Consider the following 18,399-nt stretch of genomic DNA (forward strand, 5'->3'; position numbering starts at 1 on the left):
TCAGATGAAATCCTGCAGGTGTCGGTGCTTCTCCGTCCATGCAATAAATGCACATCCTTGAATGAGCGCGGATTTCTAGCGCATTTAACGTTACTTGAACTTCATAGGTAATATATGTATGTTTTGACCCATTTGAGAATTGAGATGCGGCCAAACTGTCACTTTAGCGCGAGCCCCTGTGCAGTTGCAGACTTGGTACTGTGAGTAGCACATAGCATTAGCTCCCAAGCCTGCGCTAACCATGGAGCTAACTCCATAACGTCGCGCTAGGTGGGCGTGGTTTCAGATAGCCAGGCTCCTCAGCTCCGCCTCTTTGCCCATATTCTGTTATCCGGGAGTGACGAGCGGTGACGCGAGGCCAAGATGGCGACGGCCGGCTCCGCCCACTTTAGGCTTCAAAAATGCTCTTCAGAAACCTACGGGTGACGTCACGGACACTACGTCCATATTTTTTTACAGTCTATGGGCGAGACGCTGGGGCGGCATCTGAAGGGCGGGGCGCTGGGGCGGTGCCGGCAGGGCGAGGCGCTGGGACGGCGCCGGAAGGGTAAGGCGCTGTATTTGCCTATCTAAGGCCCTGTTTACACGAGAACGCTCGCGGGTGAAAACGTAAAAATATTTTACCGGATGTGCCTTTCGTTTACATGGTGACGCCGTTTTTGGGGCTTAAAAACGCTAAAAAGTGAAACCACCCTCCAGAGTGGAAATCTTAAAGTAACACCAGGAACCTTTTGCTCTCGGGGTCCCCCTAGAGTTGGGAAACAGTATTGTCCTCTACTACTGTCGTAAACTCTGTCATACATGCACGTGCATTTGTTGACAACCATGATAGCCCTGAACACTAGGAGTAGTTCACATGCAGGTGTTCAGCTTGCGTCGCGTGTGAAATGTCTTCATCCCAGGTACAGTGGCATATATTTCAGCATGTCATGATATTAATATAATTTCATGGGTTATATTTTTTTTCAAACGACAAATGATCGCGATGCTCATGTTTACAAACATTATAGTAGCCTAGTCTATTGGTTACCGTTTTACTGAATATATGATATATATGATACTTCAATGCAATGTTTGAGTGGTAGATATAATAACCATATATCGTCAATATTATAATATCAAGCTACTATAGATGAATCTGCTAATTTTACAAATCGATTTGCATTATAGCTTGAGGCAAGACAAATAAACAAATATCACAGACATGTTAGGTATCCTAAAATATGATTTTGTACATCTTATATATTTACTTGCAAGAATGTAGCCCCTACCAAACTTGTACACGCCCTTTAGACATAGGCTTTCATTTGATATTTGAAAGTCCGCATCGGTCGGGCATAGGCTTGCCACCTTTGATTTGTGAAAAACCGGGACACTCAGATTATTATTATTGTTCCCGTCTAAAGGGTAAAAACTGTAAAAACACAAAAGTCTGCTAGACAGTGAAGGCGTCACGTACGCGTTTACGTTACAGGCATGCACCAGTACAGGAAAATAACAAAACATTATCAAACTAAAATATAGCATTAATTTCATTGACAAAAATAATAATAATTCTGAGCGACACGCAAAGAGCACCGAGGGTTAAAACAGCAGCTTTACTGTAATATGTTGCCTAGTTCCTGGAGCTCTCGGGTGGGGTAAACTGGGGAGATTACGTCCAAAAGACTGTGTTTTGGTACGGGTTGGAAGATCATCTGCACCAGCAAGCTCCAGTAGCAGCGATCCCGGGGACGTTCACTCGTTATCTGGACTACGTACTTTTGTTAAGCGGCTCAGCCTGCACTGTGGGTGAGGCTGATTTTAACATCGCCGCTCAACCACCGTCACCAGCCTCTGTCACCACCCGTCCTGAGTCTCATTCCGTCAAGACCGCCCGTCCAGTGACGAGGAAGAATTGTTCCAGTGCACCTATGCAGCCATTGTGGAGGTGGGGGGTGCTACCACAGAAACCGAAAATTCTCGGGCCAGCAGCATGTATCCAAATTACAATCTTAACCATTTCTATTTCATCAGAAACAATCTGAAAACAGGGCTTTAAGTGTAAAATACCAAACTTGTTCTTTAAAAGTACATTCCGTGACATAAAATTGGGAATATGTGTAAAATGATGTGCGTGTGCATCCGACGTAGGTCTATGTGACGGTTGGTCACTGTGAAAATTGTCTGTGGAAGACGTGTTATGAACGGAACCTGAGCCATTTATATTCTTTGTACAGTCAACAAACGGTTTATTGTAATAAATAGTGATACATAATATGTATTACTTACTGTGCAAATCGATGGAATGATAAAATCCTTCAACTCACTTGCACTGCATGAACCTGTCTGGAAACGGCGGCAAAGAATCTGTGCCTTTACGTGCATTCGCAGAGAACCAACTTTTTTTTTATTCACATAGCTTGGTTCAAAACGCATGTAATTCCCATAAAATCAATTATTTTTTTATTTATTAAAATAAACAACTAAATTTAAATGAGTAAAATTGAATTAGGCTTAAAGGATAATTCCGGTATTTAACACCTTGAGTCTATATTGTAGTTTGTTTTGGATGAACAAGAGTGGTGGACAACATTTTTTTGACAATGGTTCCTCTCTCGAGTTTTTGACTATAAAAGAATTGGCCATGGACCCATTTAACATTGGAGTCAATGGCCATGTCCGAAAATGTCATTAAAACTGCCAATAATGGTGGTGTTCGTTGATGATTATAAACAATATATCGTCGCAATATATGATTCCAATCCGTTTATTTTGCTATAGTAGAACTATTTTTTCAGACACTTCACAACCGTGTAACTTCCGCTCAATATTTGAATCTGAAGCGTTAGCACACTCCCGACCACTTGATGGCGATAACCGATGTTTATGTCTCGCGGGACACTCACGGTCACAGTCGAGTTCAACTTCATATTGCACTGGTCAGTGGTCACGTCTTTCAATATTTTCAAGGTTTTGTTTGTTTATTTCGCTTACTCTCCCGGAGCACAGTTGCTCTGCTCGCTAGCCTTATGAGAAACGGAAGCGAGCAAAAAGACTACATCGACCAAATGTAAACAGCCCCCTTTCCGTTTCCGGTAGCGCATTTATATTAACGAGCACTCAGTCCTTCAACAGAATTCAATGGGATTTTACAAAATGACGAATAAAACACGTCAGAAACTGTATTTCGCAACACTTTTTGTTTCAACTAACATCACTAATCACTCGGTGAGTTGCACAGTTTTGAAAACTAATGTTAAAGGTTGTTTTAATGACATTTTCGGACATGCCCATTGACTCCAATGTTAAATGGGTCCATGGCCAATTCTATTATAGTCAAAAACTCGAGAGAGGAACCATTGTCAAAAAAAAATTGTCCACCACTCTTGTTCATCCAAAACAAACTACAATATAGACTCAAGGTGTTAAATACCGGAATTATCCTTTAATTTAATTGGGGCCATTAAAAAAATTTCTGTGTAGTTACTGACCTGATGCAGACACAAAACTGAAGCGGATTGATGTGATGCTCAGTAGTCTTGGTCTGGAGTGAGGTTTACGTGAGGTAAAACTGTGAGTAAAACCATGGAGCACTGCACTGTAGAGCTCCCGAAGCCATGCTTTAATTTTTACGACTTAAAGTCTAGAAAATACTAAAAATATTAGGCTGTCCTCTGCACTTCAATAAGTGTCTGGATTGACTCAGCTAAAATCAAACACCAGAAGAATACAGAGGACGGTTTGGACTGCTGAGAGGATCACTGGTGCTTTCCTGCCCAACCTCCAGGAACTGTATCCATACAGAGAAGAAGAAAAAAAGGCCTCAGAAAAATCAACCTCACATCCAAGCCCACTTCTCTTTGAACTTTTGCTGTCTGGCCAGCGCTACAGAGCACTGAGCACCAGAAAAACCAGGCACAAGAAAAGTTTCCTTCCCGAGGCAATCTACCTCTTGAACAGTTAAATGTTCTCCAATATAACTTTTATTTATTTAACAATACATACCTCTTCCTATTCCATTCCCTGCTAATTCTATTCAGTTCTATATAGCACACATGTGTACAAATTTGTGTCTATTTTTTATTATTATATATACACATAGGCTTATGTGTCTTATTCATATTTATCTTCATTTTTTATTTTTTTTACTACATGTGTGCTGTTGTTGTCTCTGTACTGGTAGCTTCTGTCACCAAAAAATGATTTGTGTGTGCAAACATACCTAATAAAACTCTTTCTGATTCTGATATCATATTTGTGAGATTTAGTCAGATTAAACCATTTTGAGGTTAATTTATCTAATATTTATTGTGTACCATGGTAATATTCAATAATTCTATGAGTTCAGCTTTATCGTGTTGCTAATACAATGTATCTTCAATTAAAATATGGGCAGTTAAATAATGTATTATTCACATAGGCCTAGTTATGAGCAAATTATCTTTCAGATTAATCTCTTTTGGGAAATTCTCTTGACTGAATCTCTTGACTGTCATCGTTATTCAATTATTAACTTATAAACGTATTATTTAGTATTTTATAGCCTAATAATGATATTTAAATATATATAAATATAGAAGAATTATAGGTCTATCTATGCCAACAGTCATAATTATGTAGCCTTGTTTACTAGGGGGGCTTGTAGCACTCTTAAGATGGCCCCATAATACATATGTTAACATATGTCTAAATATATTACAATATCGTTACCTTGACTATATAGCCTATTCCGTAGGATATAATCAGGATATAATAGGCCTACTGCCGTTTTTCAATGAAGTAGCAGCCTACCCTTCTCTTTCCTCTCCAAACATCGCGAGAGGTTATCTCATTGGCGTGACGTCAGAACGTGAGCACAGAAGCGGACAAGATGTCGCTGGCAAGGTAAGTAGCACTGGAACTGTTTTTAAGGGTTTTTGTTTCCACTTTTACATTAAAACTCAAGGTAACGAGGTCTACGGGTTTTTTATGTGGCCACGTGTGATGTTTGTTTATAATTTGAATTCTTTATTAACTGAATTATGTTATTTGATGCGCTGAGGCCTGCGGTGTTGTACTCTTTGTATCACAGTGAGTGCTAAGAAGCTAATGCTACGACCACAGCAAAAGCAAAAAAATAACATTTCTAATACATAAATATCAAATTAGCGATTGATGTGTGTTTTTTGTGTGTATATATATATATATATATATATATATATATATATATATATATATATATATATATATATATATATATATATATATATATAATTAGGCTGTAAATGCATTTGTCACATCTCCATTCTTTAAAGTTATAGGTACCTCTTGTACTTTGTGCAGTTGAACTTGAATAATTGTGATTTAATTTGACATGCAATTTGCCTATGTTAAGGAAACATTTGTTGTCGCCTTTTAAATCTAATTTCTCTCTGTTTGGCATGCAGTGTTCACAATTTCTACATCATACACCCACATGCTATTACATCACCAGGTGATAACACCCATAAGATGTAAACTTGCTTCCATATACAGCTGTAATTGACATGCTATTAATAGGGATCACCTGGTGATTTAATAGTTTCTGTCAACCTCACTTGACTAATTTTTTTTCCCCATCTTGTAGTTTTCTCCCTGCACCCACCCAACTGTCCCAGGACCAGCTGGAGGCGGAGGAGAGGTCTCGTGTTCAGAGGTCACAATCCACTGCTTTGGTCTCCACTCGCAAAGAACCTCCTCCCTACGGCTTCAGGAAATCATGGGTGCCCCGAGGACTAGAGGTACTGCAAAACAAGATTATTTATGATTTGATTAGAGATTATTTTTGGATATTCAAATCCATTTTAGCACTGTAGAGGCTTGTTTCAGAAATGAGGTTGAGTGAAAAGTATATTAACCCCGAATTGAGGGAAACTCTGGGTTTTCAGTTTCATAATCGGAGATATCTCAGTGCATCCCTAGTTTTTACAGAGTTTTATTTACACATTTTGATTTCCAATTCTTTGCACTTCTAAATGTCTGTTCAGTGGTTGCTATGTAATGCACTTCCTGTCACCTAGACACTCCCAAGTTAGCAAGACCGAGAGTGTGGGTATTGGCATAGGCCCTATAATTATATAATACATTATTTAAACTTGCATCTTTGCTATTAGCAGAGAGATGTTGCACAGATGCATTTTATTCACTCTAACCTCACTAGATTATGCTAGATCTAATGAGCCAAAATAACTGACTGTCTTTGCTTCGGGTGTTAGTTTCCTACACTGATTAAATCATACAGTAAATTGCTTTGGTAATCCTTATAATATTATTTTAAAGGATTTTGGAGATGGAGGAGCTTTTCCAGAGGTCCACGTGGCCCAGTATCCTCTGGAAATGGGTAGGAAGAAAAGGACGTCCAATGCTCTGGCAGTGCAGGTGGATGCAGAGGGCAAGATCAAATATGACGCCATTGCTAGGCAAGGTCAAAACAAAGACAAGGTGCCTCATCTTCTTGTGTTGTTGAATTATTAATATATATTCAGTGAATCACACCTGGAGAGGACGTTTTCATTATTTTATTTGCTTGTTTCAGGTCGTGTTCAGCAAATACACAGACATGCTTCCTAAGGAAGTACTAAACGAAGATCATCCTGAGCTGCAGAAACCCGATGAAGAGGCGGTGAAAGAGGTGAGATATAACACAGCCTCGTTTGACTGAGAGCAGGTTAAAATGTAGATATTTACTACAGGCTAAAATAGGGCTATCAAAATGGCTGAAAAACTACATTTGAATCTTTTACTTAAATATATTATCGAATTATATTTGAATTTAAAAGTTATGATTTCAGTTTGGGGGGAAAGCTTTTGGCTTGTTTCCTGTGGCCACAAGAGGAAGCTATGAGAGAAATTGTAATGCACCAAATTTTATTTTTCAAAAGCAATGAAATGGCATGACTGTCTGGAATAAAAAAAACGTTTATCAATTTCAAAAACTGTGTAAGAAATTATGAACAAAGCAGCATTATGTATTTATGCATAGTTTAAATAGAAAGATCCAAAGTACTTTAGCTTTTAAATCATGAGATTCAGTGGAACAGGGAAAAAAAGGTTTTTAAATGTTGAAGTGCAAGACACAAGTGCAGTTGTCAAAAATGGCTGTCTAACGATCAATGGAAAAGCAGCGCAGAAAATGCGTTCTTGGTTGCAGTTTAGACGTGCAGCAATTCTCTGCATTGAGCTGCTCTATGTCTGCATTGTTTAGAAAAAACATTTTTGCATTCGAATGTGGATTTTTATTTTAAATTCGACTAATATTCGAAATGGGGTTTTGACAATAACAGCATTGCAGTAGTTAATACTAATACCAGTGGAATTTCATAATCGTTAATATCAGTTTCGCTATCCTAGCGAAAAATTTATTTCTAATGATTGCTGTATGCATTCCTTTGTTTAAAGCTGCAGTCCGTAGCTTTTCCTCTTTGTCGCCATCTCTGTTTGAAATCTTCAATTGCAGTTATTCGCGGAATAATCAATATATTATGTCACTGTGCGGTGTGGATACTGTCATTCAGAATCACACATTCTACTTTGGAAATTGTAAGTATGATCAACATAATAATTTTCACCGGAAAATGTCATCTGAACAAGTAACATCCACTTTTGTTCTGACCAACTAAGGGGAATAAAGCATTGCAGTAAATCGCGCTGATTAAATCTAACGATCGCTTATCACGTCGAACCGTGCAAATTATACTTTGTTGTCAAATTGTTAATGTTAACAACACCAGCATTGCGTGACTACATGTATTTCAGTAGCCTACTCTATAACTGAACGAATTAAGCGAACAAGAGCGCTACTGTTACATAATTGAATCGTTGAAATTTCTTACCTCTCCAGCAGAAAAAAAAGCTGTCTCTGCGTCCGGTTTGAACCCCTTTCAAAACACTGAGTTCACGCCACCTTTCAAAAGCCCTTCGGATATTTATCCTTTTTTTACGCATGGGCCGGTTTTAGTCTCCGTAGCCACTCAAAGTCTTTTGCATTTTACAACATGTGAATCTCGACACTGGGGATTGTCGTTTGTACCTTTCTGGATCCGCCATCAAATTGAAAAGTTTATTTATATCAAGTGCTGTGACTGTGAGAAAAGGCTATAAATCTACACCTCCAGCATACTCGCACGCAATATAGCCTTTACTAGCCGAGACTCCTCCTTTATGTGTATAGATGTGACGCAAAGACATGCTTGAATTTCCTGCAGAAATCCACCAGTACCACAGGAATTAAAAACATTATAACAAGTTTACCGTTTTTAATCAAGCTAAGGCAAGCAGATAGTTTTGAACACTGGCTGGTTATGTACTTGCTCAATTTATTTTGGATAAATTTGAACCCCAAAAAGTTACGGACTGGAGCTTTAAATTATTAACATCATATTAATACCAATTAAGTTCTACATGTATTTTTTATATAAGGTAAGCTTTTTATAAGTATTTTTTTTTAAGTGAACGGACGACAGAAGCAGGTTTATTAAGCTTCATTTACAAAGCAATGTGCATAGATGCTGGTCCATAATCACTAACTTCGAGTGGGTTTTTGTTGGCTGGTGTTAAAATGACTTGAACGATGTTGGTACTGTTGTTGTTGTTTTTAATCAAACAATAATCCTCATGACTTTCAATAATTTTGAAGCCAAGCCAGCATGAATTAACGTTCCAGTTTCCTCCTGTAGATTACAGAAAAGACCCGAGCAGCTCTGGATAAACAGGTCTCGCAGAAGATTGCAGCGGCTATGCCTGTACGTGCTGCAGACAAACAGGCCCCAGCACAGTATATTCGGTAAGGCCAGTTCCACTGACAAAGGCTCTTAAACCTAGAGTTTAAATAAATGTTCTGGGTTCGCTACAAGTTGAGCTATATTTCAACTTGTGCCTTGGTTTAAAATCAAGTAAAGCAAGCCATTGTTGAAAGGTGTAATGTGCAGCTTGAATTTTTGTTCTAGCACAAGTATGAATTATTCAGTAAAAACCGAGCATTAAAGTTGTCCAAATCATCTGTTTTGATTTAGGAGTAGTTGCCCCCTTGTGCTTCCATTTTAACTGCATTACTGTAATGATTTTTGCTTAAAAACACTGAATTATTTTCTTTTGTTATCGGCGTTATGCCACAGATACCACAGAGATATGCCACAGAGTTTGTATTGAACTTGAAAAATTTGTTTAACGTCAGTCTGAGAGTTTCTGTGCGATTGTGTTTGCACTGTCAACAGCATTTTGTTATTGAGTTTGAGTTCACAAAAGTTCCATAAATTGTTCTTATATTTCTTAAAGGTACACACCCTCCCAGCAAGGACTCGCGTTTAACTCTGGAGCGAAACAGAGGGTCATCCGTATGGTGGAAATGCAGAAAGATCCAATGGAGCCGCCGCGATTCAAGTATGTGACCTTAATCTGAGATGCAAGTGAAATTGAGTGTGGTGTGTGGGAAACGCACAAGAATCTCAATGTTTGTGTTTTCTTACAGAATCAATAAGAAAATTCCTCGTGGACCTCCATCCCCTCCTGCTCCAGTCATGCACTCTCCAAGCAGAAAGGTAGGAGTCTTATTTCCGCCAACTATCGATCCCAACATTGATAGTCATCGGCTTTGTTTACACTCAGAATCCACAGAAACCTGTCTGGAGGAAACATTTCTGAGAACATCTCAACTAAACTCAAAGCATCCCTGTTTTTTTGTAGATGACTGTGAAAGAACAGCAGGAGTGGAAGATTCCACCCTGTATTTCCAACTGGAAGAACGCAAAGGTAACACTGAGCCTCCATCAATTATTCAGCTGTTTATTGTTGTTTTAAAATATTGATTATGGATACAACCGTGTTGCTTTCTCTCACCTCTCGTTGTTGCTTCTCAGGGTTACACCATTCCTCTGGACAAGCGTTTGGCTGCTGACGGACGAGGCCTGCAGACAGTCCACATCAATGAGAACTTTGCCAAGCTGGCTGAGGCTTTGTACATTGCAGACAGAAAGGTAGGCCGCTTATTCCTGCGTCCCTTAACACTCTGAATTCCCACATTGCTAAGTTTTCTGACTTTTAAGAAGTAAAGAAACCTTCAACACTATCAACATTACAGAACAGTTTCTCAGACCAAAATGATGTATGAAGCACTATCTGGGAGTAACACTCTCATGATGACATCTGTAAAAAAACAAACAAAAAAAACATGGCTCCTCTGATCAATTTGGAGAGCATTTATAGATCTAGCTTAATTTTGGTTGGGAATGCTCGCTTTTTACAACGCAAACAAATCCCTATTTAAGTTCTTTCTGGGGCTGGTAAATATTTAGATTTATTTTTATGCTGATGTTGTTGGTTGTGTGATGTGTACAGGCCAGAGAGGCTGTGGAGATGAGAGCTCAAGTGGAAAAGAAGATGGCCCAGAAAGAAAAAGAAAAGAAAGAAGAGAAGCTGAGAGAGTTGGCTAAGATGGCCAGAGACAGGAGAGCTGGAATCAAAGCCCACGGTGACAAAGGTACAAAAAGACAGACACACACCATCATTGAATGTGGATGTATTACTCTTATACGTGTTATCATACACAGCATATGTAGTATTTTCCTGAAAAATTTGATATTTGACTTACAATCACTGTTTGAAATCCTGCCTACACTTTTATGTTTAAAGTTAATATTTATTTTAGATGTGTTTTCTAAATCTGAGACTATTTGGTCTCGGCCCTGGTTTCGGTCTTCAGAGTGCTGTCACTGTTCAATGAGATCACCATCTATGTCTTTGGTTTTCTCTCAGGTGGTGAAGAGACAGAAGTCAGGGAGCGTGAAGAGATCCGTCACGAGAGGAGGAAAGAAAGGCAGCACGACAGGAACATCTCCAGAGCCGCCCCTGATAAGAGGTACATGCATTTTTTACACACTTGCCCTGAATCATTCATGGGCCGGTAGAACTGGTGCAAACATCCCATTTTAATGTACGTGGTTTTGCGTTATTTTCTGTCCTCTGATCTCACACAAGTCCCACCGGTGTTCGTTTTTACATCGGGCACCTTTTAGTGAAACAAACTTGGCACGTCCCGTATTCAGACCCATTTTGTCGTACTTGTTAAAATGGATTTAATCTGTAGTTGTAATAGCTTGAATTATTCATGCTTTTTCCTCAAAAGATGTTCGTGTGAGAACTCCCTAAACTTCCATTTTGAGATGCGTGTAATGTAGCGTGATGGCTCTTTGTATGAGGTGTTAATGTGGTTTTAGCTGATGTCAGTGTAATTTTGGTCTGTCCAGGTCGAAGCTACAAAGAGATCAGGACAGGGACATCAGTGAGCTCATTGCCCTGGGACAACCGAACCCTCGTACCTCCAATGAGGCTCAGTATGACCAGAGACTCTTCAATCAGAGCAAGGTAAGCAACCCTCAGGCTTTGCTGATCTCAAATTGGTCACCGTACTGATTTTAGTTATCAGTTTAATGGTAAGGTGCACAATTAAATGCATGAAATAGTGTTTAGCTCCTTTATCTGCCTTTGTGATTTTTTTTTTTTCTTTAAAAAAAAAAAAAAAAAGGCTCTGTTGATGAATCTTAGACCTTGTTTGGCAGGGAACATGTTAATATGTAAATATTATACATGTTAATAAGAAACGATTGAAGACTCATCGTTTTTGTCTACACTTGACCCATTAATACTAGCACTTAGTATTCTATATATCTCTTTAAAAAAGAAAACCTTTCTGCATGTTTTGTGCTAGACTAACTGGGACTGGTTTTCTATTCTTCTTATTTGGAAGTTGTTTTGGATAAGTGTCTGCTAAATAATTAAATCTAAATGTACTATCAAAGCCTGTTTTACATCATCCAATCTAATATTGGATAAAATCAAGTCAAGCTGATTCATCACATCATGCACATCATTCCACACTAAGTATTATTTTTTGGTTTCGCACAGAAACACAGCTTAATCAGGGTTCCCGCGGGGTCTTAAAAGCATTGAAAAAGTCTTAAATTTGATAATCTCAAATTAAGGCCTTAAAAGCCTTGAATTTGGTATACAAAGTCTTGGATTTCGTTACAAAGGTCTTAGATTTTTTTGCTTTTCCTAGGATTAAGTTCATACCGTAACAAAATTAATTGTAACTAATGTAGGCTTATTAAAAATGCATGCAGCGTTGAGTGCACCTCGCGCTCCACGAAATAGCAGAAAGCGCGCGTACCCGTTACTATGGTTACTAGGCTAGTGAGGTACAGAACGAGATAGTAGCCCAGCCCCAGCCTAGTTTGTCGTCTGAAATGGGAAAGTGTCGGTTTAATCCGCTGTGGCCACAAATGCCAGAATTCAATAATTTAAACCCCAAATCAGAGCTTTTCTGTTAAAAGAACATGTTTTCTACGCGGTCGTTTCAATAGTATCTGGCAACCATGCGCGCGCGCGCTCTCTACCCTGCTGAAGAAGCACGGATGATCTGAAAACACAGACAAGCTGGAGTTCAGCGATCTTTATTTGAGATTTCTACTTAAATTAAAGTGTCATTCAGTCGGTCTGTGTTCTGTCACGAGCCGCTTGCGCTGTTTGTGCGACTAAATCTGCGATCAAAATGCCGGCTGATATCCAGCAGTGTTTTAATGTTGATCATATTATACGAGCAATAATGAAATGTTTCCCGAATATCCACACGATTTCAAATGTGAGATTGATTTTATACAACAGTTAAAAAACAACAAAAGGGTAACATTAAGTGATGTACTGCATAAAACAGTATAGTCAGGCTTATTGCTCTATTTTGCAACAAAATCTGTGGCTTTGAACGAATCGTGAGATTCAATGAATCAATGACTCAATGAAACGAGACTCGATGACTCACTCATAAAGACAGTGAGTTACCGCCACCTACTGGCTATTTAAATATAATATTTTTATTAATATTAAACGTCTTTTAACATTGCATATTTATTGAACATTGTTTTATTTAAAGTATTATTCATTTTTAAAAGGTATTATAAAGGTTAAAAATTAAATGGAACATTTTATTAAAGGGGGCGAATATTGTCCCTTAATGGAAAAGGTGTGACTGCAGTCTAAGTGGAAGAGAGGGGGTACCAGGGGGTACGGCACTCTAAAAAATTGGTGAACCACGGAACTTATGAAAAGGGATGTAGAATTGCACAAGTGCTACTGCTAAAGAGTGCAATGTCAATGATTTATCATAAGCTTAATTGAATGGCCTAGAGAGAATAATTATGACATTTTCTGTCTAAAGACTACATATAAAGTAGCTACCAAAAGTAAAGTAACTGCAGTTTGACTAAAAGTAATGACTAAAAGTTTGCATTCATAAGCGTTTTCGTCTGAAGATGAAGACTTACTGAATCAAAAATGGCTGCCAAAATGAACACTGGCCTACACACGTGCGCACTACAACGCTGTTGCGTATGTATTAAATATGATTGATAATTTAAATAAAATGTTTTATTTAATGTTTTATTTAATTCAAGTAGCCTACATGTACATAATTATTTTAAATAATTATTTAAAATTGTAAAATTTTAAGGGTTTAAAATGTATACAGATTTGACATTTTCCCCTCATATGTTGGAATGGGTACGAAGTTGGCATTGAATTTCATTTGAAATGGTATTAAAAAGGTCTTAAAAAGCCTTGAATTTAAGTTTGAGGATCCTGGGGGTACCCTGTTAATGCAAACGAATGCTCTCAATGGTCAAAAAGGGGAATTAAAATCAAATCTTGGTCGTTGGTAATCAAATTGTGATTTTCAGAACGTGGGAAATTATTGGTAATCTCTAGTGCATATATATATATATATATATATATATTTATTTTTTATATATATTTTGACTATAAAATGTTTTAAAAAAATCAATACAGATGACTGTAAGATGCACTTTTCATAGCTGTGAGGTATAAAACTCACTGTTTGTTTGTGTTTTTCAGGGGATGGACAGTGGTTTTGCCGGTGGAGAGGATGAGATGTATAATGTGTATGATCAGCCCTTCAGAGGTGGCAGAGACATGGCACAGAATATATACAGGCCCGGTAAGAATGCGGATAAGGACGTGTATGGAGACGACCTGGACACACTCATGCAGACCAGCAGGTATGGAGACGCATGGACTCAATATTTTTCAGGCATTTTAACTACAGAAAAAGATTTGGGTCTTTTTATAAATTAAATTTAAAATACAAAGGTAATCATTACAACCTTATGATCAACTTGCTTTAGGCCCTACTGAAAATGGTTAGAAACTATGGAGGACCAAACCTGCAGAAATTAAAAATGAATAAATAAATGAATAAATGTGACAAATAGATAAATAAATGTGATAATATAAAAATAAATAAAGGAATAAACGACTTGATAAAATAAATATGAAAATAAAATTAATTTATTTTTGTATTATTTTTCCCCTTAATGTATTTTCTGCTTTTATACATTTAAAAAAAAATTGTTTTAACTTTTATTTATTGGTTATTTATTTATTTTTATATTTATTCTTACATTTATTTATACATTTATTTATTTCCACGTGTATTTATTTTTAGATTTATTGATTCATTTATTTTTACATTTCTTTGTCTTGTATGATAATTAGGTGGGTTGGTCTTGCTTACCATTGGTTCATCGTTGAAGCGCTTCGCTTGCTCGATTACTCTGGCTTTGTATAGTGACGTCGGGTGGTGGTGACCATAGACATGTATAAAGGCTAGATGGCTCAAGGCGGAGTCAGCATAGTTGCCAAGTCTGCTTATAATCCGCGACTTTGGGCTTTTTTTTATTAGTAAGTCGCGTTAAAACAGCACGGGTTGCGGGTTGCGTTTTTTTGGGCTTATTAAAAAAATATGGTTGCTTGTTAGGAAAATCTGACAAGCAACTTTGTTTTCTTTACATCTATGGTCACCGTTTTCACAATCTCCAATACATTGATTGACACTCTCTGCTCACAGCTATAGCCAATCAGTGCAAGTGGCATAATTCGTCAAAACATTCCGCCGAATCCGCCCCCTTACCCCCCTCATTGGAGGAAAAATCACGTTCAACGTGCAGGCGCGCGCGACGCTGTAAGCTATGATAGACGTAAATAAATACACACATTTCAATTTCTACAAACAAATGCCTCCAACGAAGTGGTCCAAGTATGGCAAAAAGTACAACAAAGACTAGGAAAAGGAAAAACTACTTAAAGACTGGATAGCGATGTGCAGGTACTGTAAAACGGAGATTCGTGCTCACCATGGAGACCCCCTACAACATGTAAGCACAGAAAAACACAAGCCGCTTTGTTGCAGTTCGCTGATTTTTTTATCCTTTTTTTCCCCTAATCTGTTTATCCTTTTGTAATAAAGTAGTTGTTTCAGTTTAATATGTTGCAGGCTCATTTATTGGTAATAAATAATAAATGATAATGCTGAAACTAAATAATCTAATAATATATATTGGGCGTGTTTTGGGCTTGTTTTTGAAGCTCCAGTTGCTTATTTGTCTCGCGAGAGTTGGCAACTGTGGGAGTCAGCTGTGTCGTCAACTTGGCGGCCATCTTAGGTCAGGAGACTGCGCTGCTGCTCCCTGCTGCTGTGGACGGAAGCTGAGTGACAAATGCTCGTAACTTGCTGAATTCTTGACGGATTTACAAACGGTTTGGTTTATTACAAACCTTATTAACGTGGCTATGATTTGTGCTGATGCCGATGTTTAAATTGTAGCTTCACGTTTTGAGAAACGCTTAACATTGCAGCATAGCTGTGTGTTTCATGGCATCCCTGACGTTTATGACACACCAAGCCGTTTGAAAATCGGTTGAAAATTGAGCAAAATATAGTTATTTATAATAACTACATGCACAATGTCTTTATACATGTCTATGGTGGTGACAGGCATAGACATGTCTATGGTGACAGGTGTGTGGCCTACTATGGCGGACGTTTTACAAATAGCTAGAGAGTTGCGCAATTTAGCAAATGAAGTTGGTAACGCATCAAATACTATGTGTTGTTTAGATTAGATGTGCTTATCGATGTTTTAGGAGAGATATTTGCCAACATGAACGTCGAAGAACAGCCAGAGAAAAGGCAAGCTTGTTCGTCTTGCAAATCCTCTTCCTCTGTTGTAAGGCGTAAATACGGTAGTCTTGCAACTTCAGCTAGAACGCGTAGGAAAGTAAACAAACCAGCCATCATTTTAGAAGTGAAGGGGATAGTAACATAAGTGCAATAAAAACAATTCTGACCTGTCAACTTGACATGTTTTATTTTTCTTGCTTTTAGCTGGCAAAAAAAAAAAAAACTACTGAACAATAACCACCAATTTCTATAATATTTTATTAAACATTTTTTATGACAATTGTATGATCTAAGTCAGTGGTTCCCAAACTTTTTCCCTGTAAGAGACGCCGGCGTGACCACAACAGTGCCCAACATCAAATGGCAAACATAATGCAAGCGGAACGAAACTGCTCGTTATTGTGTGGTTGACGGACCGTTTATCAGTTTGGACCAGTGCAGCGCGAGCCGATCGTGATCATGCGACGCTGTTACTACACAGCGCTAATAAGAGATCCAGTAAAGAAAGCATTTGAATTTGCCACAGAAGTAATAACATCGCTGCGAGATCTAACGTTAGAGAGAAACATTCACATTTCTCCGTTATTAGCGCGTGGAAACCAGGAAGAAACATTGTGCCGTGAATGAACCATGGATTGTTGGATTGTTCTGATTTTCCTAGAAGCCATTGGTGGTTGAGAAAAGCAACCATTTCAGTTATTTAGAGTCAAGATCTATTACAGAACAGTCATTAAACTAGAAAACCAACCATCCACTGGGTGTCTGACTCCTTACTATCGATTAGCTGGCCTGACGATTCTATTCGTGAGCTCTCAGCCAATGATGCACTGAAGCTACACAAGGACCGCCTTCCTCATTTCCATGTTACACATGGAAATGTAAAAATAAATGAATCAATAAATAAATAAATACATGTGGAAATAAATAAATTAATACATAAATAAATAAATCTAAACAATAAATGTAAGAATAAATAGCCTATATAAAAATAAATAAATAACGAATAAATACAAGTTAAAACTATTTTTTAAATGTATAAAAGCAGAAAATAATACAGTAAGGGGAATAACAAAAATATTTTTAATATAAAAATAAATTTGATTAAAAATGAGTCATTTATTTTATCAAGTCGTTTATTCCTTTATTTGTTTTCCTATTATCACATTTATTTATCTATTTATCACATTTATTTATCTATTTATTAATTTATCTATTCATTTATTTATTTTTAATTTCTGCAGGTTTGGTCCTCCATAAGAAACACAACAGATGCGCATTGGTCTTTTTGACACGTTTGTTTGGTTCATGCACTTAACGATTCCCCTTCTCTCTCTCAAGGTTTGTTCCTGATCGGGAGTTCTCCGGTGCGGACCACGGCCCCCGCCGTGACGGGCCGGTGCAGTTTGAGGAGGATCCTTTCGGTCTGGATAAGTTCTTGGAGGAAGCCAAGCAGCATGGAGGCTCCAAGAGGGCGTCCACCAGCGGCCGCTCAAAGGACTACGACCACGAGAAGAAACGCAGGAAGGAGTGAGACACTTTCTCTGTCCACAGATGCAGGGTCAAATCCTCCTCCCCCTATTTTTATAGCTGTAAAGTGAATGATGAACTATTAGTAATATGGTGTTTCATCTTTTTTTTCTTTTTTTTATCGTCCTCTTAAATCTAGATGTTTTCTCCAGTCATGTTTCTTGAGCTCAAAAGTGTGAACTTAAAACTGTTGTACTGCAAAGCCATTCTAATAAATGTCTTGTAGAGGATTTCATTGAATGTGAAAGATTATTTGTCTAAAGTAATCTCTGAACAGTGCTCCAACTACTTTGGTGCAAGATTAAATGAATTTTAAATGACTCTCCATTAGTCTTATAAATCCAGTGCATCTGCTAAAACAAACATGAGCTCTCCTTGAGTTTAAGTGGGAAGATTAGTATTGTTTAGTTAGTTCGAGAGCTTTATAAAGAATGCATAGCTTACATTTTATGCAAAAATAGTCTGTAAATTGGTCCTCTATTAATAATAATGGGTTGAATAATTCTTTAAATAATGGCATTTTCCCTAGGATTGTTTCAAATGGAGAAAATGCTTAATGTTTTAAATGATATAATGCTCTTCCTGATTTTAAGGAAAGAGTAAATGTGTCAGACTTGGACTTGATATTTAAAAATAATGTCAGTGTCAGTAGCATTTTTACAGCAAATATTAATTGTCCCATTTTGTTACTTACCATCACTCATAACATTTAGGAAAAAAGAGCAGATGGCTGAGTAATGACAGTGATTAAATGTCATGATGCTATAATTTTTAATAGGTTTACATCATAATCTTAGAGCATAGCTTCATGTGATAGTGAGGTTAATTGACTCTTATAGCTAGAAATA

At 37.7% G+C, this 18,399-nt stretch overlaps 1 protein-coding gene across 1 annotated transcript; it reads left to right on the plus strand.

Moving 5' to 3' along the window:
- The first annotated feature begins 3,115 nt into the window (after positions 1 to 3,115).
- On the plus strand, positions 3,116 to 17,784 carry snw1 (SNW domain containing 1). Its single transcript, XM_079584666.1, has 15 exons — positions 3,116 to 3,210; positions 4,718 to 4,866; positions 5,588 to 5,741; positions 6,280 to 6,441; positions 6,536 to 6,631; positions 8,676 to 8,782; positions 9,274 to 9,378; positions 9,467 to 9,536; positions 9,682 to 9,747; positions 9,855 to 9,971; positions 10,333 to 10,474; positions 10,750 to 10,852; positions 11,241 to 11,358; positions 13,900 to 14,063; positions 17,363 to 17,784. The coding sequence occupies exons 2-15, from the start codon at positions 4,853 to 4,855 to the stop codon at positions 17,553 to 17,555; spliced, it is 1,611 nt and encodes a 536-aa protein (XP_079440792.1). The 5' UTR covers positions 3,116 to 3,210; positions 4,718 to 4,852; the 3' UTR covers positions 17,556 to 17,784.
- The last annotated feature ends 615 nt before the right edge of the window (positions 17,785 to 18,399 follow it).

Source organism: Phoxinus phoxinus (genome assembly GCF_949152265.1).
Source record: "Phoxinus phoxinus genome assembly, chromosome: 16".
In the NCBI taxonomy this organism is placed as follows: domain Eukaryota; kingdom Metazoa; phylum Chordata; class Actinopteri; order Cypriniformes; family Leuciscidae; genus Phoxinus; species Phoxinus phoxinus.